This window comes from Apiotrichum porosum, assembly GCF_003942205.1.
Source record: "Apiotrichum porosum strain DSM 27194 chromosome Unknown scaffold_2, whole genome shotgun sequence".
Lineage (NCBI taxonomy): Eukaryota > Fungi > Basidiomycota > Tremellomycetes > Trichosporonales > Trichosporonaceae > Apiotrichum > Apiotrichum porosum.
In genome coordinates, this window is record NW_021167109.1 from 2,157,950 (window position 1) to 2,179,664 (window position 21,715).

Below are 21,715 nucleotides of genomic sequence, written 5' to 3' on the forward strand. Positions count from 1 at the left end.
ACATCCCCCTTACCCACATCCATCTCACTCCGGCCTCGCTGTCGGGCACTACCATGGCACATCTGTAATCATACATCCACCCTCTCCCGAACACTTTTTGGCGATACACATACCTATACACTCCCCCTCCCCCGTATCTCTATTATGTACGCCAACCTCGCATCGCACAGAGCGTCAGAGCGCGGAGTGCAGCCCGCATGGCCACCAACTGACTGCCGGTAACGCGGGTTAACTTCTTTTTTTCTTCTCTGTTTTAAACCCCGGATCGACAGTTTGAATATTGCCCGGTTTTTTTTGTATTACGTGAGCCGCCATTACCGCCTTTGCCGCCTTTACCGCCATGCCGCTCACAGCCGTACAGCCGTGAGCCGCAAGCATGCGGCACGCAAACACCTCTCGGGTCGCTGGCACTAGATACCGTCTGGCCCACCCAAAGTCCACCCCAGCACACGCCGTCGGAGATACTTGGCCCAACAAGACCGCCTCGCCGCCTTGGCACCATCCTCCCCTCTCTGCACGTTTCCACCCCGTCGAGCCCCGCACGCACCCGACGGTTTTCTCCAGACAATGGGACGGGACTGGTCCTCGTGGGATCGTGGGGGTTGGGGAACGACGGGCTCTGGGGGCTCTGGGGGCTGGGGACTGGGGATAGTCACTGGAGTGTCCAATGTTGTACGACAGCTATAGGGCGAGGCAGGGCCCAGGGAGGATCCTCGAGGTGACTGTCCCGCGCATCAAGGCTGGTCCGCAACCCGCACACACACACACACACACACACACACACGCCGCAACTCTCTTTCACTCGCTCACTCGACTCGCTCGCGCGTCTCTCTCTGCCTGCTAGTCCTATGCATATGCTATGCAGATTTTGCTAAAAATGGCGCGCATTTCCGCTTCCTTCGACAGACGAGTGGGGGGTGGTGTGTTTGTCTTTCGTGTTCTACTTTATCGACGGAAGCCCCAGGGGTATCTTGTCCCCCCCGGGTATTCCGTCGCGCGCCGCTTTCCGCCTCCCTCCCTCGCCAGCTAGACCATGACCGTGTCCATCATGTTGGGGCACGGGAGTGGTCTAGTTCTTCTTGTCGCCGTTCTCGAGGATGGTCGAGATGGAGGCCCAGACGAGCTTGGGGCTCTGGGCGGCGTCGACGGGCGACCAGATGCCGGTCTTGCGGTAGTAGTCGACGACGGGGGAGGTCTGCTGGTGGTACGTGCCGAGACGCTTCTTGAGGGTCTCGGCGTTGTCGTCCGAACGCTGGATGAGGGGCTCGCCGGTCTTGTCGTCGGTCATGGGCTTCTTGGGGGGGTTGACTGGGACGCGGTGTTAGCTTACTGGTACAGCTAGAGTCTATGTCATGAGTACTCACACTCGCGGTGGTACGAGCGGCCCGAGGCGGGGTGGACGAGACGGCCAGTGATACGGGCAATGAGGAGCGCGTCGGGGATCTTGAGCTCGATGGCGTGGTCAATCTTCTTGCTGTTCTCGGCAAGCATGGCGTCGAGCTTCTCGGCCTGGGGGACGGTACGGGGGAAGCCGTCGAGGATGAAGCCGTCCTTGCACTCCTTGTTGCTCTCGAGCTCCGACTTGATCATGTTGATCATGATGTCGTCGGAGACGAGGCCACCGGCGTCCATGATCTTCTTGGCAGCCTTGCCGAGCTCGGTCTGCTTCTGGACCTGCGAGCGGAGCATGTCACCGGTAGCAAGGTGGCAGACGCAGTACTTCTCCGAGATGGCGGGGGCCTGGGTACCCTTGCCTAGAAAAGGTGGGTTAGCTCTCGCGCACACGCACACACAGCCACTCGTGACAACAACTTACCGGCACCGGGGGGACCGATGAGGATGAGCTTGGGAGCCTGCGTCTGGCCAACAACACCGTGGACGGCCGCGGCGACCGAGTCCTTGACCTCGGTGGCCTTGGCGGCAGCCTTGCCCTCGAGCTCGGCGATCTTGTCCTGCAGCTAGAGCGCGTGTCAGTACATGGTAACCAACACAGGCTGCGTAGTGTGCAGTTTCCCCTCGCCCCGAGATGTGAACGAGATCCACAGCGGGGGGAGGGGACACAACAGACGTTGTTTTCTGTCGCGATCGGCGATGTTCGGACGCGGCATGAGACAGACATACCTGGGCAGCAAGCTTCTTAAGGTGGTCAAGCTCGGTCGACATGTTCTGTAAGAGTGTGTGAGTGGTGATGCGATGGGGGCGGGTGAAGGGAGAGGAGCGTGGGGGCCACGTACTGTGATGGTGTTGGTGTTTTTGAGTGGGGAGATGGAAGGGAGATGGAAGGGGTTGTGTCCCCCCCTTGTCCCCCTTGTTCTCGCGCCTCATTGCCGGAGACACTCTGGCTGGCCCACACCGGCCACACCCCAGAGTCGCTGGCCGTGGCTCGTTGGCTCGCTCGCTCGCCTTGGTTGGTCCCTCGTAGCCCTCTCGCTCTCGCCCAGCAAACGTCATTCCTCTCTACGGCCACCCGAAAACGCCGCTGAAATCCCCACTTTTTGCCGAGCAACCGGCGTGGGCATTGGGAAGGGAGATTAGAAAAACATGGACCGTAATGTAATCTCGCCTGTTTCCACTGCTCCTAATCATCACCTAATGAAGATTGTTCCAGTCGCCAGTGTACCGTGTCGCAAGCAGCTTTTGGAACAACCGTGTACATACCGTGCCCGTCTGCCGATTTGGTGCTCTGTCTACGGCAGGAGATCAGGAGAAGGTGGAAAAAGAGAAACTGCCTCGACGTGTGGGGTGTGGGGTGTTTTGGACTCCCTTCGGATGGCCTGCGTTTCTTCTGCGACTTTCTTTACGCAGTCGATTTACACCAAGAGCCTTGACGCCTCTCCCTCGCCACCTCCGCTGCCGTCACCGTGCCGGCTGGTGTCCGTGGTCCACTTTCCATTGCACTGCATCGATGCACACCTGATTTTACTGGACACAGGCACTGCTGACCGACGGGTGGTGGTGGAGGATGCATGCAGAGTGGGATGACGGACGAGCCCGGCGGTGGAGGAGCACAGGGGGTGATCGCCGAAGGGGAAGCGTCTCCATGCCGGGCCGGAAGCGTGTGCGTCATTGCGGGCAGAAGTGTAGAGACAGTTTGCTGCCCGTCGGCCAGCAATCTCTCTGTCTCGCTTACATTCTTATATCTGTCCCATTCCATTCCGTGTTGACGTCTCCCCCAACCCGTCAACAACAAGTCTCATCACCATCAACACTCTCCTCTCCAGCTCTACGAGCTATTTACACTGTCTTCTCCCGTTTGGCGCAAAGCCAGCATCGCGCTCAGAGCTACCCTCCGCTCCACATCAACACCACAAACGTCCAGCTTCCGCCGCTTCTCCACCACCACCGCCTCCACGTCCGCGTCCGCAATGGCAGCAGTCACCCTCTCCGAGCCCTCGTCTCCCGTGCGTCTCGGCACACCGCCTCCCACGACCTTGTCCCGTCACCAGCATGGCACGGCCACGCCGCCAGCACGCCCCATCCCTACCGACTTCAAGTCGTCGCTCGCCGCTTGGTGGAGCTCGAACGGCTACCGTGACGCACGCATGGCAGAGGAGCGTCTCCTCCGTCGCATGGCCTACTTTCAGCCAACCCCCCCAGCCCCATCCAAGAGCTGGCTCCCCTGGGCCTCTGTTCCGGAACTAGAGCCCGAAGTCGCCGTGGTCCCCACCATCACCAGCGCGTCAGGGCTTGTCGCGTCGGTTCGCAACGTCTTCATCCCCACCCCAGACCCCAACGATGCCCCCTCGCTCGTTGACAAGGACACCCAGTCGGCCTCCAACTCGGTTTCCAGCGGCGACAAGAAGCACCACCATAACCACCACAACCACAACCACCACCACCGCGTCCACCACCACAAGGATGACGGCAAGCTCGTTGATTACATCAACACGCTGGAAATCTCCCGCCCGGACCTCAAGGACTCGAAGGAGGCAGTGGTCGTTCTGCACGGCTACGCCGCTGCGCTCGGTTTCTTCTTCCGCAACTGGGACTCGGTTGCCACATCGGCTGCCATGACCGGCCGTCGTGCCTTCTTCCTCGACTGGCTCGGGATGGGTCTTTCGTCGCGCCCCAACCCCTCGCTCCTCGCGTCTCCCGGCTCGGCACCCGTCGAGGCCCGCGTCTCCCGCGCCGAACACTTTTTCCTCGCGTCGCTCGAGTCGTGGCGTATCGCCGCCGGCGTCGAGCGTATGGTTCTCGTCGGCCACTCGCTCGGTGGATACCTCGCCTCGGCATACGCTCTGCGCTACCCGGACCGCGTGAGCAGCCTCATCCTCGTTTCTCCCGCCGGTATCCCCCACGGCCCCGACGACCTGCAGGCCGGCGCCAAGCAGAACCCCACGGGCACAAGGGGCCCAACTGGTCCTGGCGGCAAGCCCATCGGCAGCACGCCCACCCCCACCACCACTGCGTCTGCGGCCGACTCGCGCACCTCGCTCGACGAGGCGACCGACGCGGCCGAGACCGAGCTGCACGCCGGACCAAAGGGCGAGGCCAAGCAGTGGCAGCGTGACCAGTCGGCGATGCGCCGCGGCATGGCCAAAATGTTCGTCTGGGGCTGGGAGAAGGGTCTGTCGCCCTTCTCCATCCTCCGCGGCATTGGGCCCTGGGGTCCCATGCTGGTGGGCAAGTACTCGTCGCGCCGGTTCGCCGCGCAGAGCTCCGACGACGTGCGCGACCTCCACTCGTACATCTACGGCACGACCGTGCTCAAGGGTTCGGGCGAGTTCTGCATCTCGCACATTCTCGCGCCGGGCGCGTACGCGCGCATGCCCATCGTCGACCGCATCGACAAGCTCAAGGTCCCCGTCACGTTCCTGTACGGCGACAACGACTGGATGGACGTCGAGGGCGGATACGCATCGCAAAAGGTCCTGGCCAAGGCCGGAAACCGTAACGTCGGCGTGCACGTCATCCCCGGCGCCGGACACCACCTCTACCTCGACAACCCCACCGTCACCAACCGTATCCTCGACGAGGCCATCTTCGCCGCTCCCAAGCTTGACTAGGACGACGAGGCCTAGGCCGACGCAGGCGTTTCTCTCACTGGCATTCATAATACTTGTAACATTGTGTATCAATAACACTAGATTCTGGCATAGATGCACCGCATGGTCTGGCACCGCAGCAGCTGGAGGGGGAGTTGGGCGGTAGTGTTGAACTGAAGAGGCACCGAGGCGTCTGATGCTCCCTTCCTCCGTGCATCTCGCCATCCTCGTTCGACAAGCACGACGTCAAACAAGAGTTCTTCCCCCTCTTCCGGTCGTTCAGAAGAATAGTGCCCGTCTTTATAAACACGCGAGAAATGTACGAAACATGATTCAACGAGGCTCTCGTGGTGTAGTGGCTATCATACTTTCTTAGGGTCCAGTCTTGGTCTTTAAGCCTTACCTCACGAGCTATGGAAGTGGTCCTGGGTTCAAATCCCGGCGAGGGCCCTCATCTTTTGCCAGCTGCGACTGCTGGACGTATGCAGCATTGCAGAATGGGATGGAGGAAGTTGGGAAGATGTGGAAGAAGTGATGTCGGGAGATGGTTGTCTGAGATATGTATGTGTATGGTGGCTGTGTGTGTCACGGGCGGCAACTGTACACTAGCGCGCGCGGGCAATTTGCCGGTTGCGTCTGCCACAGCCGCGGTAGATCGTGATCTCTGTGGATCTCTGGCTGTTAACATTAGGATAGAGACTATTTGGACCGTTTCTATTGCCCTAGCTCGTTATTAGGTTCTGCTCTTTGTATTCGTGCTATGCAGACTTGTTCTCGTTACTCTATCCTCTATCGACCTTTCCAACCTACTACGCATCCGCTTGCAGCGTCTGGAGAGTGCTACGAGTCTCCTCTTTACAGATTAAGAGTCAAACAATCTGTCGACGCGAGTTCACCATACCTACGGTCGAGCTCGCTACCTGCCCATACAATCAGCTCGCGAGAGCCTATCTCGGGCCAAACCCATCCCCCGTCGTCAAATCAAGTTCGCACGCACGCCCTCTGGGATACCGAGCCTACGGATACAAGTTAGAGCCTCATAGGACCACGACTTCGTCGTCGGCACCGTCAAACGAGCGCTCGTCGACACTTCCCCGTACTCGTCGTGCACCTTCTATCGTCGACGTCCCGCTCCACAAGGCTTCCCACACGTTATTGCAAATACCTACGTAACCGCCAACCTTCCCGCTTCGTGCTAGTCTCAGTTCAAGGCTCTGCAACAAGCTTTGTCCCGGTAAACCTACAAAAACAGTCTAAAAACACAAAAATCAAGTCGTACTCGTCAAAGCGTCATTGCTGCGTGCCTCAGTATTACGTAAACCTTCAAAACACCATTTCACGACTGATTTCAGTTCAACTCAATAACAATGGAAACCACCAAAGTCTTCGTTTCTGCAAAGCGCAACGATTGGGCCGATCTGGCCACGAGCGTCAGCAAGCTCAAGGGAGCCAACGACTACGACCGTTGGGATATCGCCCTATCAGACTACTTGAAGGGCAAGGGAGCCTACGGTCACCTACTCGGCAAACGTCGCGAGCCCTACCGCCGCGTCGATATCGTCGACGGCGTCGATCAATACGTTACGCCAGACCTCGAGCTTGGTGAAGCACCTCCTCGTGGCCCGTACCTCGACGTCGACACTCTACGCGAGAAGCTAGGGCCTGCAATAAGCAAGAGATATGACGATTTAGTCGCCAAGGGCGTTGTGACGCCCACGCAAGCTATCGTCTCGACGGACGTTTCCCTCATCTCTCGTCTCTCAGCTCAACTCTCGTCACCCAAAACACCTTCCAAGGGCTCGTCCGTCCTTCCTCCCATGTCTACACTTCTCTCAAAGAGACCAGAAGCCGAGGACGACACGATAAAGCCTGCCGATAAGGATCTCTCACTCTCTCAGATAGAGACGCAGATAGAGAAACAGGTCCTTAACAACAGAGAGCTTGCTACGTGGTCCGACTGGGCTAACAACGAGCGTCTTGCGCGTGTCGCCATACTCAAGACCATCCCTGACGATCTAGCGATCGACGTACGCGAGAAGTTCTCTGCACAGGATATCTACGAGCATCTCAAGACGCGCTTCCGCAAGGAGAATGTTTCTAGAATCTCTCAGATCAAGGCAAAGGTCCACAGCACGCGTCTACAAGCTGGTGCAAACTCTGTAGTCTGCAACACATTCTTCAAGAGCTTCATAACGAACTACGCCGCCATGGCTAGGCTTCAAAAGCCCTACGCAGACGACGAAAAGGTGTCCACCATCATTGGCGCCCTACCTGTGACCTACAAGATCCTCATTGAGACGACCTGGCGCGCGCAGACCGACAAAACTTGGGACAACTTCACCTCCGTGTTCTACGACTTCATCAATGACCTCAAGAACACCGAGCGTATCCCTGCCGTCGAGAGCAACGCCTCTTTGACGATCACCAAGGGCGGCAAGGCTGGTCAGCCAAACGCAGCAAGGACCAAAAAGGGCAAAGACGGCAAAGTCGCTAAACACTGCGATAACCATCCTAACAGCACGTCGCACGACACGTCAGAGTGCGTCAAAGGCCCGCCGCAGAAGGGCGACAAGAAGAAGGACCAGAAACAGGTCGACAAGGCGCCCACGCCCGCACCTACGAGCAGCGCGTCGATCATCGAGATTGAAGACGCCTATTACGATGGCTCTAGCAGCAGCATGGCCGTCAAGCACGTCCCGTTATCATCCTCCGCGTGCGTTTGCGCGTATCATCCTCATAGCGCGCCGCACGCCGTTTCTGAGTGCGTCAGAGGGTTGCATACGAGCAGTTGCGACGCCGCCACTACTAAGCGCCGACCTGTCAATCGCGTCGCTAGCAACAGTAACATGACCGTCGAGTGTTTCTCATCCTCGTCTTCCTCCTCCTTCAAGTTCCTCGTCGACACCGGCTGCACAGAGCACATTGTCGGCGATCAGTCAATCCTCTTTGGCGTCAAGCCAGTTCCGGTTCCTTTGCGCGTACGCCTCGGTGGCTCGCGTTTCCACCTCATCCTCTCTACTGTCGGCTCTATGCGCATCGCGCAAGACGACAACACTACCGTTATTCACGACGTCTACTATTCTGCGGACACGACCGATTTGACGATTTCAACCAAGGCTCTACGCCGTCACGGTTGGACCGTCGACCTCCACAATTTCCGCATCTACAAGGGCAAGGTCATCTTCAAGACGGACGACAGCTACGAGGGCGGCCGGCCAGCGGTCGATTTGCAGGTTACCTCGTCGTCCTACGCTGCCATGACCACCAGACGCCCACCATCTACATCTGCGAGCGTTAAACCTTCAAACGCGCCCAGAACGCAGTCGATTCCCACGCTCGACGCTACGCAGACGAGCGCGCAAACGCCGCAAATGCCGGTCGTGGCGCCACGCTCAACTCGCTCTAACCGCTCGCAGACTGCCACTACGACTCAAACGACCTCTGCAGTACCCTCTGTCGCCCTGCAAGTTAGAGAACGTTCCCCCTCCATCCTTTATCGTCTTCACCATCGTCTGGGCCATGTTGGACGCCCTGTCCTCATTCGGCTCATCAAAAACGGCGAAATTGACGGCGTCAGTCTCGACGACGTCAAGGACGATAACTTCAAACTAAACGATTGCAACCATTGCCTAGCGCATAAAGCTACTACGCGCACGGGCAAAGGACCATCACCACGCGGCCGGGACGCACGCCATGAATTCGTCCACGCAGACATTAAAAGCTTCACGCAACCTAATTCAAAGGGTCAGCGTCATTGGCTCTCTATCGTGACAGATTTCACAGGGTGGCGGACCGGCATACCTCTAGTTGAGAAAAACGCAGCGACACCGCAGTTAATGCGTGAGATTGTCGCCCTGCAGAAGAACTGTGGCGTTTCGGTCGTCGTCATTAGGACCGATAATGGAACAGAGTTCGTCAACGCTACGCTACGCGACTTCACTAGTCGACTAGGTATACGTCACCAACAATCTCCACCCTACTCGCAAGCCTACAATGGTGTCGCCGAGCGTTTCAATCGCACGCTCTCTGAGATGGTCCGCACCATGCTAGCCGCCGCCGGCCTAACACACGACCTTTGGGACCATGCTATGCGCTACGCCGTGACGATTCTCAACATGACGTCGATACGTCCCGACGGCAAGTCCCCATACGAGGTTTACTACGGTCGCAAGCCAAACCTGGCAAAGCTGCTGCCTTTTGGTCAACACGTCTACGCACGCCGCCGTCAGAAGCAAACGCAAGTAGCCGCGCTCGAGCGTCCACGAGCCATTCCGGCTCGTATCCTCAACACCAACGCCGACACACCTGGCTGGGTGGTCCTCACTGACGAGGGTCAAATATACCACTTTGCCGACGTGTATGTGGCCAACAATGGCCAGCAAGGACGCCGCATCCCCGACTACGACGACGAGGACGTCCCACCAACCTTGCTTGACGAGGACGAAGATGCAATCGACAACGTCGAGACCCAGGTCCCACCAGAGACCTTGGACGCCATTTCAGACAACCTCAACGAGGATGAAGAAGACGAAGCAGACGCGCACGCATCAAGCGCTACTTCAGTTAACCACCACCCTCGTACCAAGGATGACCTCGACTTCGCTTACCTAGCGTCGTCAGCCGCGCAAGAGACCTTTACCGATCCCATATCCCTCGCAGAAGCTCTAAACAGTCCGGAACGCGCTTCCTGGATAGCAGCAATGCAAGCAGAGCTCGACAACCTCTCTAGCAAGGGCACGTGGACCGAGGTCAAAGTGCCGCAAGGCCGTCGACCTATCACTGCAAAGTGGGTGTTCAAACGCAAACGCGACACAAACGGTGTCGTCGTCAAGTACAAAGCACGACTCGTCGCTCGAGGCTTCGACCAGACACCAGGTGTCGACTTCGAGGAAACCTACGCGCCTGTCAGTCGTCTCGGCTCGCTACGCATACTTCTGGCTCATGCAGCCACCTTCAATCTTCAAATTCGGCAAATGGACGTCGAGGGCGCCTACCTCAACGGTCCACTGCAAGAAGAACTCTACCTCGCACCACCACCAGGTTTGACGCTTGACGACAAGGCCTGTGACGGCCTACGTCTCAACAAAGCGCTCTACGGCCTAAAGCAGTCAGGCCGCGCATGGTGGCTCGAGTTGTCGCGCGCGCTAGATGAGCTCGGTTTCACCCGGTGTCCTAGCGAGTGGGGAGTCCATGTTCGACGTCGCAAACACGGCTCTATCGCCTACGTTCTCGCATATGTCGACGACATCCTCATCTTTACGCACGGCAAGACCGAGGCTGATGACATTATTAACGCTCTACGCAAACACTGGGTTTTGACCGACCTAGGGGAGCCTACGCAAATGCTGTCGCTTGCAATCGCGCGCGATAGAGCAAATCGCACGGTTTCTATCAGTTCAAAGGCGTACATCGAGTCGTTAGTTGTCCGCTTCAAGCTCGACAAGGTCAAGACTGGTCGTTACGCGCCGCTGCCAACAGGGGAGGCGCACCAGTTAGTCCCAGCAGACGATAACACGCTCGTCGACGCTATCGACAAGTCGCTCTACGCTGTCATGGCCGGTTGCGTCGTCTGGCTATCAATCACGTGCAGGCCGGACCTATCCTATCCGGCAACCATCCTTACGCGCGTCCAGCACGCGCCCACACAAGAGGCGATGAACATGGCTCGACGAGTACTCAACTACGCTGCACAGACGCACAGCTTCGCACTGGTTCTCGGCAACAAGTCCCCCACAGACCTTATACACGCATACGCGGACGCCGACTACGCAGGCTGCGTCGTGACGAGGCGGTCCACCTCTGGATATGTCGTTTACCTCTATGACTCGCCGATCTCGTGGGCATCTAGACGCCAAGGCTCTGTAGCGACGTCTACCACTGCCGCCGAATACATCGCAACGTCAGAAACTGCTGCAGAGGTACAGTGGCTGCGTCAGTACCTCACAGAGCTGTACATGTTCAAGCAGAAAGAGCCAATCACCATCTTCGTCGACAATCTGTCAGCTATCGCAATCGCACGCAAACCTGTGAGCTTCCCTTTGAGCAAACACATCGACGTCAAGCACCACCATGTGCGTGAGCTTGTCGATAAAGGCGTAATCACGCTCAAGTACGTGGGAACCGCACAGCAAAAGGCAGACGGAATGACGAAAGCGCTCGGTGGTACACCGCACACGCTAGCGACGCGCGCACTGGGTCTCAAGGACGTCAAACACCTATAATAGACGTTCAACGACAGCGCAAGAGTGTTCCTCATCTTCTCAACAGCATACCTCGTGAACACTCGCATATCCACCTCGATCCAGCACATCCCGCGTCCACATCTTTGACTTCCTCAAATTTCGCCACTTTCACACTCAATTCGCCACATTCATCCACACTTCATTGCATATCACGCTTCAAACAATGGTCATGCCCCAGCAAGTCAACGCACCAACCCCCGTGACTCAGACGGATGCCAACGGCACGTCGAGCGACTCCTCAGACAGCAACAACGGCCAACAGGCTCAAACGCAAAGCTCTAGCGAGCAGGACGACATGTCCTCCAGCGGCGAGATTGACTTCCACGACTGGGATTCCATTTCAGCCGGCTTCTACGACGTCGACACGATTGGCTACAATGACCAAATGCACCATCGCAACGGTTTCGTCCACGACATCCATGGTGACGTGCGCAACGCAGACGGCTCAATCCACCGTACTTGGGCGTCGCTCTCGACGGACCTGCGCACGATTGACCACCTCATTGACGGTAATCAACATCTTGAAGCCTACGAAAGGGCTCACCAACGCCGCATGGACGACCGTCTCGTCGACTACCTGCGCGGCGCGTATCGTTGGCCCTCAGAATTTGAGTACCCTCCTAACAGCGACCCCGACAACGTGGGCTTTGCCCCTATGCGCTACACGGGGGTGTGGGAGACCTTGCTGGCTTCTCCTGAGCCGAGCGCATCTTAGCTCTCGCTATCGAGCAAAGCTCTAGCGTATGGTGCGCTCGAGGGGAGTGTTAACATTAGGATAGAGACTATTTGGACCGTTTCTATTGCCCTAGCTCGTTATTAGGTTCTGCTCTTTGTATTCGTGCTATGCAGACTTGTTCTCGTTACTCTATCCTCTATCGACCTTTCCAACCTACTACGCATCCGCTTGCAGCGTCTGGAGAGTGCTACGAGTCTCCTCTTTACACTGGCCCGCGTCCGGTGTCACCGTGTGGTGTGTCACCATGTCCTTGGGCTGTGCTCATAGAGCCAGACAGACCGACAAAGGTATCAATGCATGGAATATTACAGTCGTAAACATGTCGTCTAGGTCACAACGACGCCCAGTTATAGCTGGCCAGTCGGCCAGTCAACTCTCTCGCTCCCTCCCTTCCCAGCCCCGCACACTGCTCAGAGAGCTCGTTGCTTGTTGAACCTATCCCGTCAGCTGAAGACATGGCCGGAGCAGCTCACTTTGGCAGCACCTCCCTCAAGTACTCTGTCGCGCCAGACCGCAGCGCCATCTCCTGCTTCTCCCCGCTCCCATCCCATGTCCTCGCATTTGACGCGCCGCCATGCACGACCGTGCGCGACGGCACGAGCGGGGGCGCGGCGCCGGCGGCTGGGTGGCCGGTGGTGCGCATGAACGCGTCTCCGTCGCTGTCGGCCGCCGCCTTGCCCTCGTCACCTTTAACCTGGAGGAACGGGTGCGACGCATTTGTAGCTGTCCCAGCGGCGAACGTGCACTGGTCACCGACGCGCACCCCCTCGACACAGCTGCGGGGCGCGAACGAGTTCCAGCTGCCCATGCTGTTCCCCCCGGCATCGGCGACCAGGTCCGCGACGCACGCGACCATGAAGACGTTGTTGGAACCGAGCGTGGCCGCGCCGGGACCTGCAAAGCGGACGACGGCGTTCTCCTCCACAACGCAACCGGAACCCATGGTCAAGGACGCTCCGGGTCCAACGAGGACCGCACAGCGCGGATGCAGCACACACCCGATGCCGAGGTTGAGAGTTCCCTCAATCCTGGCGTCGGCAGAGACGAAGCAGCCCGCGCTGGCGGTGACGACCGGTGCTGGGTGGCCGTGGCCGTGGCCGTGTCGCGACGAGCGCGGTGACGACGCAGACGTGTGCCCTGCTGCTGATGGCTTGGTCGGGGACCGGAGGGTCGTGTGTGGACGTGACCTGGCTGTCAGCTGCGGTGTCTGTTTTGAAAGTGCGCTAGCTGAACGTACGAGTGTGCCGAGGACATTGTTGTTGCTGTCAAGACGGAACAAAAACAAAGGACATTGCAACAGTGACTTGGCGCTGGCCTCCACCGCGCGCAAGAGGTGGATGGACGGAACCAAATCGACGTCAGCGACACGCCGGCCCACAGTGAGCTATATTGACCATTCCAGCAACGATCTCTCTGTGCTCTTCTTGATCTTCAACCTCCTCTCGCAAGATGGACCGCCCCACCACCGTGCCGCTGCATCTCACCAGCCTGGCCATTCTTGCGCCCTCGAATGCGCCGCTCTACGTCCACGCGTTCACGGGCAAGGACGACGAGCTGCGCGCGTACCACCTCGCCCACGCCGCCGTCGACGTGATCGAGGAGAGGAGTGAGTAGAGCCGGTGAGGCGGGCCAGCCGTTGCTGGATACCCAGGCGACCGCCCTGGCCGCTGGATTAGTAGCTTTATATCACTCGCTGACATTCCAGTCGTTGTCAACTCGTCGCCTAACCGCCCGGCAGACAGCTACCTCGGTCTCCTGTTCTGCATGGAGGACATGGCCTTGTGAGTCTTCCGAGGCTGGCTACGTATCCTGCGTGCTTAGCCAGATTATGACCTTGAAACTCACACCCCCAAGCTACGGCTTCCAGACCAACACCAAGCTCCGCATCGTGCTCTCCGTGGCCCTCGTCGACGCACCCATCAAGGACGCCGACATTGTCGCCATCTTCCGTGTCGTCCACCAGCTCATCCTCCAGGCCACGCACAACCCCTTCATCTCCCTCCCGGCGACGTTCAAGGCCACGCCCGCGCCGCCCGTCCCGGAATCTACCACCCCCACGCCAGGCAATGGCGGTGGTAAAGAGAAGGACATCGTGGACGAGGCGGCCGACGCGGTGGCCGAGGCGACGGCGCGCCTGGCGGTGGACGCGGACGGCAAGGAACTGCGCAACGAGCCCGTGCCCGACGACACAATGTTTGCGTGTGGGCCCGACGACCTGCGGCCAGAGTGGTTCCAGGGCCAGAGGTTCACCAGGGGCGTGGAGCGCCTGGGCGACATGCTGTCCGGAGCGCGGCCATGAGCCGGGAACGAAGGGGAGGAAGACGACGAGGGATGATATTACGAACGCTTCTAGTCCTCGAGAGACCCGAGGCCAGCGGGATACGTTGGCCGCTTAGCATTTGTGAGTTGACGTGACGAGGTTGAGGGAAGGGGCTGACGCGTATACCCAGATACCCTGCAACTGTATTCCATGTACTACTCGCAACCTGGCCCAGCGCCCGCAGACGCACCGTACTGACCACCCCCCTCTCCCCCCTCACCCTCCCGGTCCATCTCCCGCAGCGCCAGCCAAGATTTCACCTGGCGCGTGCCGGCCTCGCACGCAACCCATGCAGGTTGCAAGCGATTTAGACCTAGATTCACTACAAGGTGCCCTTCCATTGACACTGCGCTCAGAGGTCTGTGGGCGTGGTGACAGATACGGGGCGGACATTGTCCAGATTGAGAATGAGCGTGTTATAAAGCTCTGGTGTGCTGTAGGTACCATGCAGATGCAATTGCTATATACCGTTCCGTCCTCACATGGCCCCACGGAGCCACGCGAGCACCTCGCCTGCGATATCGGCGCGCACCGAGTCGCCCAGGATGGTCTCGGCGTCCTCGAGGGACTCGTACCGCGTGCCCGCGAGCGCGAGGCCGATGCGGTCCAGTGCGTCCTGCGCCGCATCGCTCGCCTCCGAGTTGAGCGGGTACAGTTCGAGCACGAGCGACTGGATGAGTGCGTGGCGCGAATGGACGTGCGCCGTCTGGGATGGGTTAGCACCTCGCTGAAGCGGGGCGTGTTTGGGGAACCCACGACGCGGCCAAACGACAGGTCGGCAGTGATCAGGTTGGTGAACTCGGGGGTCTGGCCGTACTGCCACTCCCACGACTGAATGTCAGCTTTGGGGCATCTTGCCAGCTCACCTTGATATCAGCCACGTCGTCCCAGACCTTTGGCAAGTCGACGTCCTTTTCCTCCACAACAGTCACGGGCATGGTACCCGGGTACGTTGCTGCAAACTCTTCTCGGAGCGCGGTGACGAACGCGTCGTGGCTGATCTCGTCGCCGGTACGGTGCGCGTTGAGCGTGCTGACGGGGGCACGGTGGGACGCGACACCCTTCGTCTCCATGTTGGGCGAGTCCGAGTGCAGCGCTTTACCCAAGCTCGACAGCTCGGACGAGATGAGCATCGTGCCGTGGTGGTATGCGCGGTGCGAGATGATCTTGTACGCCGAACCCGAGACCTGGCGGGTCAGTTGAAGTGAGATAAGAAACGGCGACCTGCCTTGAGCTCCGGCTCCGGGTCCCGGATGACCACGTCGTTGCGGTCATTGACCGTACAGCTGGGCACGGAGAGGCGGTCGCGGATAGCCTTGGCCACGAGCTGGGCGCCGCCGGAGCGCGTGAACAAGAGCCGGGGCAGGATGATGGAGAAGTTGGTGTTGCCGAGGTCCTGTGTTGTTAGTTTAGACTTATTAAACGTCAAGAAACCTAACATGATAAACGGTACCGCCGCCAGACCGTCTCCTGACCAGAGGCAGGTCCATGTCCCGCAATGACCGCGGGCTGGTCTCCTTCCATGGGTTCTGGTTGCGGCCGATGACCACACAGGGAACGTTGCGGTACGTAAAGAGGATGGGCTGGTTGACGGGCGTGTTACGCAGTAGCCTGAGTGTTAGCGGAGAAGTCTTCTGTTAACACACCAGTCCTCGTAGCTGAGGTTGAACCATGGGTCAGTCGAGTTTGAAATGTACATTGCAGGCTGAAAGTAAGCAGGGAAGGAAGGCAGGAGGTCACTCACTGCACCGAGCTTGACGGCCTCCTCTGCGCGAGCTGCCGACGCCGAGAACGCGCGAGATGCAGGGAAAGCACACGCCCAGCGTGCCACTGACGGTCCTGAGCACCCGCGTAGGGCTGCTTCAGCACTGGGACGGAGGTATGAGAGCATTGGGATGGGCAAGAGAAGAAACAACAACAAGAGTCGAGAATGCCCCCACATACTTCAGACTTCGGATGGCCGTTGGCGAGGCACGCGGGGCCGAATTTGCCACCCAGCGCAATGCCGCTTTTCAGACTGGACGACGTTTGACGGCCGCGTTTACCGTACTTTCTATGTCACAATTCCACTTTTACGCGTGCAGATGGCCCTGTGCATCATCCGACGCTCGTTCTTGATTTTTGCCGCTTGTTCGTATGCATGCCAGAGGCCGAGATGGTGCAGATGGGGTTTGCTGGGGTGTAACTCCGAATTCAGACGCGGAAGCAAAAGACAGCCGCCAGCGCCAGGCGCGTGCCCATATGGCCTGACGCGTTCTGGGCGCGGGGCTGGTGAAAGCAAAGCCAATGTTTTGACGCGACAACAACGACACACAACACATAATCACCACCCACCCACCCACCATGAATCGCCGTGGTCACCTGTCACACAAGGTGCCCAACGTCAAGCTCCGACCAGCTCCGAGGCGGAGCACACGGCGCCACCCTTCGCCCAGCGACGCAGACGTCGTGCGCGCGGCGTGGAGCGAGGCTGAAGGTGAGTCAACTGGCGGGTGCGAACCCGGTCGGTGTCTGGAGCTGACAATGCCCCGCAGGCGAAGAAGACATGCCGATCGGACAAGGTAGCTCGGACAGGCCTTGGACCAACATCAAGGTCACGTTCTCCGGGGTCGAGGACAAGGCGGCACTCATCCCACTGGTCCGCGAGCTCGGCGGCGAGGTCGACAGTGCCCTCACTGTGCATGTTACGCACGTCATTGCCAACGGCTTCACCTCGCCCAAGTATCTTGTGAGTTAGACCTTTGCTGAGGCAACTGACATGCAGTATGCCATCGAGCACCACATTCCCGTCCTCTCATCGTCGTGGATCCACGACGCCCATGCCAAGTGGCTCAAGGGCGACGAACTCGATGTCCCTGCGGTGAGCTTTGTGGTACGTCGACCGAAGCTGACCCTCAGAGCGTCGAAGCACACCGCCTACAGCCATTCTTAGGCCTCAAGATTGCCGTCACTGGCATTGACCAGATCGACCGTCGCAAGCAGATCATCAAGTACATCAACGCCAACGGCGGCGTCTACTCCAAGGACCTGGAGCGCAGCTGCACCCACCTCGTGAGCGCGGCGCGGACAACGGATACCAAGAGCAAGGCCTCGGAAAAGATCAGGTGGGCGCTCAGGGAGATTGGCGAGTGCGAGATGGCCCGTCGACGCGGTAAGCGTGTCGAGGGCGAAGACTTTCGCGTCGTGTACGAAGAGTGGATTTGGGACTGTGTCGCATTTCGCGGCCGCTGGAAGGAGGATGGCTACGACGCGCGCAAGCCGCGCGCAAGGGGAAAGGTCAACTACGAGGACGTCTTGGACGGCTCTGTCTTCGTCCAGCCGGCCAAGGAGACGAATAACGACGACAACAACAACAACGACAACGACGAGGATCAACCCATCGTCGTGCGCAAACGTAAACGCGGCAACGTCGAGACGCTTGTCGGCGAGCTGTTGAGCACCACCAAGGTCAAGGAGGAGATGCCCGACATCAGAGTTGCCAGCAGCACAGCGGAGATTCCACTCCTTGACGGCGACGTCTCAATGGTGGACGTGAGCCTCCATATGACACCCCGCGTGGTCGACAAGCCCGCTGCCGAGGAGCTTCTTCCCTCCCGAGGCGGGCCTTTTGAGCACCGCCCGTCCCGACTCCACATCTCGCGCGCGGCATCGTTCGCCGCTCCTGCAGCCGCAGGCCCCTCGAGGCTACCCACGACCGCTGTGCCGCACAAGCCCAGCACTGGTGCCTCGATGCCCAACACGTCCGCACCGCAACAACTGACCCGAGAACTGCAGCCTTTCTTCAATGGTCTGCGCTTTAGCCATGCGATCGCCGAGGGCTACCAGGGCCTCGAGAATGCGCTGGTCCAGCACGGCGGCGTGGTTGTGTCCGAGGAAGAGAGGTTGTCCGGAGCACGAGAGGTCGACTTTGTGATTGTCAGACTGTGAGTTACGCTGGACACTCGACACATGGCTGACGCCAGATCTGGACGAATCAAGCCGGTCATTCCCGAGCCACCACAAGGCGCAAAGGCCCCAGAAGTCGTGACCGAGTGCTGGGTGGAGGGCTGCTGTTTTACGCAGACACTCTTGTCGCCCGACGACAAGCTTGTCTTCCGCCCGCTCGCTGTCCCAACTCCCCTTGCTGGCACCGAGTCGCTTCACGTCCACATCTCGGGCTTTTCCACCGAGACGAGCGTTTACCTCCGCCGCCTGCTCAAGGCTCTCGGTACGTGGCAGAGCAGATAAGAGACAAGCCGTGTTGCTGACATTTCGTTTTGCTCCAGGCTGCGCGTTATCTGAAAAGCTGAACCGCCGGACAACGACGCACCTCGTCTGTGCCGCCCCCACAGGGCAAAAGTACGACAAGGCGCTCGAGTGGGGTGTGACCGTCGTGCGAGACTCTTGGCTGTGGAACATGGCGCAGAGTGGAAGCGTCGAGGCGGCAGAGGAACACGCACACGACCAAGGTATGTCAGCAGTTGTGAGATTGCCGAGTATTCGTCACTGACGCAAGCCTTTGCAGGTACCAATGTCAAGACTACATCGACGTCGCCTGCCGCCCTTCCCAGTGCCCCAGCATTGGCCGACTCCCTGGTTGTTCCCACGGCGCCGCCCAAGAAATCACTGTCGCCGTCGCGGATGCTCAAGCGCTCCCCAGCCCGCGTCGTGCGCGCCGGCGCATCACCCTTCCTCGACGAGGCACAAAACCCGCTTTCCCCGCCCAAGGTGCCCACCGAGCGCCTGCTCAACGGCGCACGCGCAAGTCCATCAAGTGCCTCTATGCCACACTCGAGTCCGCGCGGAGGATCCGGCACGCCCACCACGACCGAGCTCAAAGCCGCCGTGTCAGCTCCGGCCGCCATCAAGCCCAGCGGGAGCGGCACGAGCGACGACGTGACGGCCGCGCTGCGTCGTCTGGCCGAGAGCCGCGATGCGCCTTCGCGCACCCGCGTCGTCCGCCGCGCGCGTCCAGGCTTGTCACGGACCACCAAGCTCGGCGCGACGTCTGCGGCCGCATCGGCGTCGACATCGCCCGTCAAGGACAAGGACAACGGCGCTTCATCCCCCGCGGGCCCGGTGCCGGGCCCCGAAGACGAATCGATGCGCATCACGTATGCCGATCCCGTCGCGGACAAGGAACGCCGCAGGCTGCTCGAGGCTGTGATGCGCAGCAGCACGAGCCCCGTCAAGCGCGCGAGGGTGTAGCGTGTAGCGTGGGAGGCAGAGGCAGAGGCAAGCAAGAAGGGAAGCCCCCAGCGCCATGTACGGAGACTAACGAGGGGTAGGACAGTTTTGTAGTAGCGGTAGCGTGTACGAGACTGCGTGCTTGGTGCGGTATGCATGGTGTGCGGATACGCGCATGTCACGCCACGGTGTGTCTCTCGCGAGTGGCAGGCAGAGTGGACGCCGGCTATCCAATTCTGTCGCGTCCACCATTCAACCATTTGAGGGCAAACCACGCCATAGAGGTAGCTGTGGTCCAGGCCAGGACACGGTGTGCGCTGCGCGCTGCACTGCTCCAGCTCCAGCTCTAGCTCTAGCTCTAGCTCTCGCCGGATAACGCTGCCGCGATCCGGACCCCCGATCGCGATTGCGACCCAGGGACCTGCCATGGGCGTTCAAAACGTTATCTGCAATCTGACGACAACGGCACGCAAACGGCGCCACGCACGCACGCACGCGACGCTAGTGTACGTGAGTACGTGGCACACAGACGTACAGTCCTATACAGTACGTGCAAATACGCTCCCACATGCCTCGTAGCGTAAATGAGCTGCGTTCGTAAGCCTCCGCCCGCTGTCTGACTCTCTAACAGCCCAACCCGGCCCAGGACGACAGCCCGCTGGGTGGCAGCATATGTCACTTGCCACGCCCGGGTTCTCACAGCGCTTAAACCCTAGCTAGACCTTACCCCGCGCCGCGTCCTTGTTTCCGACCGGCGTTCACTTCCCCTCCTGCGGAGGAGGCCAGGCCAGGACCGAGGGTCGAGGAACGGGACCGTTGAGGACGCTTTCGCCACTTGAAACGGGCGCGGGTGGGATTGGACCTGGTGTAGGCTTCTGTCGTGGGATCACGGCCGGAGAGGCTAGGGCAAGAGGCCACTCCGGAACTGGACTGGACCGGAGCGGCTACCGCTGCACCGCGAGTCGTGGACGTAACGTGGCGAGGGATATGGATATGGATATGGATTGCGAATATGACGCTCAGACGACGCGCAAGTGCCTCGTGCGGGTGAGGAAGGACGGTGCGGACAGGCGCAGCCGTCCGACGAGGTGTGGAGTGTGAGTGTGTGTACGGGGCGTGGCGATTCCGTGGAACGTACACGAGCCTGTGGCCGCCGGTGACAGACGCGCCGCGCCTAGTACGGGGCCCAGTGGCCAGCGGCCAGCGGGTAACAAAGTGCAGTCGCCAGCCGAGACAAGAGCGGTCCCAAGACATGCGCAAGACAATAAGGACCACTTGCAAAAACGCCCCGCGGCTGTTTTTCAATACGACAGAGACGACCGAATCGCAATCCGCGATCCGCGACACGACTGCCGCCGCAAACTGCCACCCTGGGCACCGTGCAGTCGATCTTGGCACTGCGGCTGGGCAGGTGTGCGGCGGCAGAGGCGCACAACGTGTCCTGGAGCACAGAGACGCAGAGACAGTGCACGGTGGTACACCGGGTATGGGCACGCAGTGGCGCACGACGGGCGGCAGAGGCGGGCGGCCGTCGACAAAGTTTATATTTTTGCGCGTTTTACCACACACACACACGCACGCACGGCCGCCGCTGAGGGCGACGATGGCGGCATGGAATGCCGATGGTCGGGCGGCCACGCTAGGGCCATGCATGCACAGAAGTACTGAGGTACAGAGAGACTACACATGTGCGGGTGCGTAAGCGGCCAAGCTGGCACGACGTCATACGAAGAGAGCGCCTTCGAACTGTGAGCGCCTTTGGAATAATCGTGGAATTGGCTTGGAATCCGGCGTCCGGCGGGCGCTGACACGCGTCAGACTATCAGACATGATATCAGACACTTGCGACTCCAATGCCCCGTTAAATCCCTCTCTTCAATCCCGACATGCAAACAGTAAAGTGCACACGGCCAGCACAGCAATGCCGCAGAGCTGACAGCACGACCACACACGATCTGACAAAAAAACCATGTACGGCTGCTGGACATACCCGGTCCACCCGCTGCCTCGGTAACGTCTCCAGCCGGCGAAGGCGTGGGCGGGCGGGCGGGCGATCGGTCGAGAGGCATGCCACGACTCGCAGCGCCAGAGCTCTGTGCGCCAGGTGTGACACGGCTAACGAGAAAGAGAGAGAGCATGTGGGTTGTTGTTGGTGTGCCGCGGCAACGACCATGGGCCATGGGCACGCGCTTTCCAGGGCGGAGGTTTTGGCCACCCAAAAAAAAGTGAAAAAGGGGGTTATTTTTCCCTGGCGATAAGCAGTGCC

At 59.6% G+C, this 21,715-nt stretch overlaps 9 protein-coding genes and 1 non-coding gene across 10 annotated transcripts; 6 read left to right on the top strand and 4 right to left on the bottom strand.

The window, feature by feature from the left end:
• Positions 1 to 1,069: 1,069 nt before the first annotated feature.
• ADK1 (adenylate kinase) lies at positions 1,070 to 2,163 on the bottom strand (the record flags this gene model as incomplete). The annotated part of the gene is made up of 4 exons (XM_028620414.1): positions 1,070 to 1,308; positions 1,365 to 1,754; positions 1,817 to 1,958; positions 2,122 to 2,163. 4 exons carry the CDS (start codon positions 2,161 to 2,163, stop codon positions 1,070 to 1,072), a joined length of 813 nt encoding a protein of 270 aa, XP_028479386.1.
• Positions 2,164 to 3,365: 1,202 nt separating this feature from the next.
• EHS24_004871 (uncharacterized protein) lies at positions 3,366 to 5,006 on the top strand (the record flags this gene model as incomplete). Its single annotated transcript, XM_028620415.1, has 1 exon — positions 3,366 to 5,006. One exon carries the CDS (start codon positions 3,366 to 3,368, stop codon positions 5,004 to 5,006), a length of 1,641 nt encoding a protein of 546 aa, XP_028479387.1.
• Positions 5,007 to 5,326: 320 nt separating this feature from the next.
• EHS24_004872 lies at positions 5,327 to 5,435 on the top strand. Its single transcript has one exon. It is a non-coding gene; the product is annotated as a tRNA-Pro (tRNA).
• Positions 5,436 to 6,352: 917 nt separating this feature from the next.
• On the top strand, positions 6,353 to 8,283 carry EHS24_004873 (uncharacterized protein; the record flags this gene model as incomplete). The annotated part of the gene is made up of 3 exons (XM_028620416.1): positions 6,353 to 7,698; positions 7,828 to 8,218; positions 8,254 to 8,283. The coding sequence occupies 3 exons, from the start codon at positions 6,353 to 6,355 to the stop codon at positions 8,281 to 8,283; spliced, it is 1,767 nt and encodes a 588-aa protein (XP_028479388.1).
• Positions 8,284 to 11,390: 3,107 nt separating this feature from the next.
• Positions 11,391 to 11,942, top strand: EHS24_004874 (uncharacterized protein; the record flags this gene model as incomplete). The annotated part of the gene is made up of 1 exon (XM_028620417.1): positions 11,391 to 11,942. The coding sequence occupies one exon, from the start codon at positions 11,391 to 11,393 to the stop codon at positions 11,940 to 11,942; it is 552 nt and encodes a 183-aa protein (XP_028479389.1).
• Positions 11,943 to 12,373: 431 nt separating this feature from the next.
• On the bottom strand, positions 12,374 to 13,217 carry EHS24_004875 (uncharacterized protein; the record flags this gene model as incomplete). The annotated part of the gene is made up of 3 exons (XM_028620418.1): positions 12,374 to 12,398; positions 12,437 to 13,150; positions 13,201 to 13,217. The coding sequence occupies 3 exons, from the start codon at positions 13,215 to 13,217 to the stop codon at positions 12,374 to 12,376; spliced, it is 756 nt and encodes a 251-aa protein (XP_028479390.1).
• A 195-nt stretch (positions 13,218 to 13,412) lies between these two features.
• EHS24_004876 (uncharacterized protein) lies at positions 13,413 to 14,262 on the top strand (the record flags this gene model as incomplete). The annotated part of the gene is made up of 3 exons (XM_028620419.1): positions 13,413 to 13,569; positions 13,669 to 13,744; positions 13,818 to 14,262. The coding sequence occupies 3 exons, from the start codon at positions 13,413 to 13,415 to the stop codon at positions 14,260 to 14,262; spliced, it is 678 nt and encodes a 225-aa protein (XP_028479391.1).
• A 373-nt stretch (positions 14,263 to 14,635) lies between these two features.
• Positions 14,636 to 15,416, bottom strand: AIM22_1 (Biotin/lipoate A/B protein ligase; the record flags this gene model as incomplete). Its single annotated transcript, XM_028620420.1, has 4 exons — positions 14,636 to 14,717; positions 14,766 to 14,989; positions 15,040 to 15,114; positions 15,150 to 15,416. 4 exons carry the CDS (start codon positions 15,414 to 15,416, stop codon positions 14,636 to 14,638), a joined length of 648 nt encoding a protein of 215 aa, XP_028479392.1.
• A 62-nt stretch (positions 15,417 to 15,478) lies between these two features.
• On the bottom strand, positions 15,479 to 16,174 carry AIM22_2 (Biotin/lipoate A/B protein ligase; the record flags this gene model as incomplete). The annotated part of the gene is made up of 4 exons (XM_028620421.1): positions 15,479 to 15,679; positions 15,732 to 15,894; positions 15,930 to 15,988; positions 16,028 to 16,174. 4 exons carry the CDS (start codon positions 16,172 to 16,174, stop codon positions 15,479 to 15,481), a joined length of 570 nt encoding a protein of 189 aa, XP_028479393.1.
• A 452-nt stretch (positions 16,175 to 16,626) lies between these two features.
• On the top strand, positions 16,627 to 19,470 carry EHS24_004879 (uncharacterized protein; the record flags this gene model as incomplete). Its single annotated transcript, XM_028620422.1, has 7 exons — positions 16,627 to 16,759; positions 16,818 to 17,011; positions 17,060 to 17,155; positions 17,206 to 18,206; positions 18,246 to 18,490; positions 18,549 to 18,731; positions 18,788 to 19,470. The coding sequence occupies 7 exons, from the start codon at positions 16,627 to 16,629 to the stop codon at positions 19,468 to 19,470; spliced, it is 2,535 nt and encodes an 844-aa protein (XP_028479394.1).
• Between the last annotated feature and the right edge of the window lie 2,245 nt (positions 19,471 to 21,715).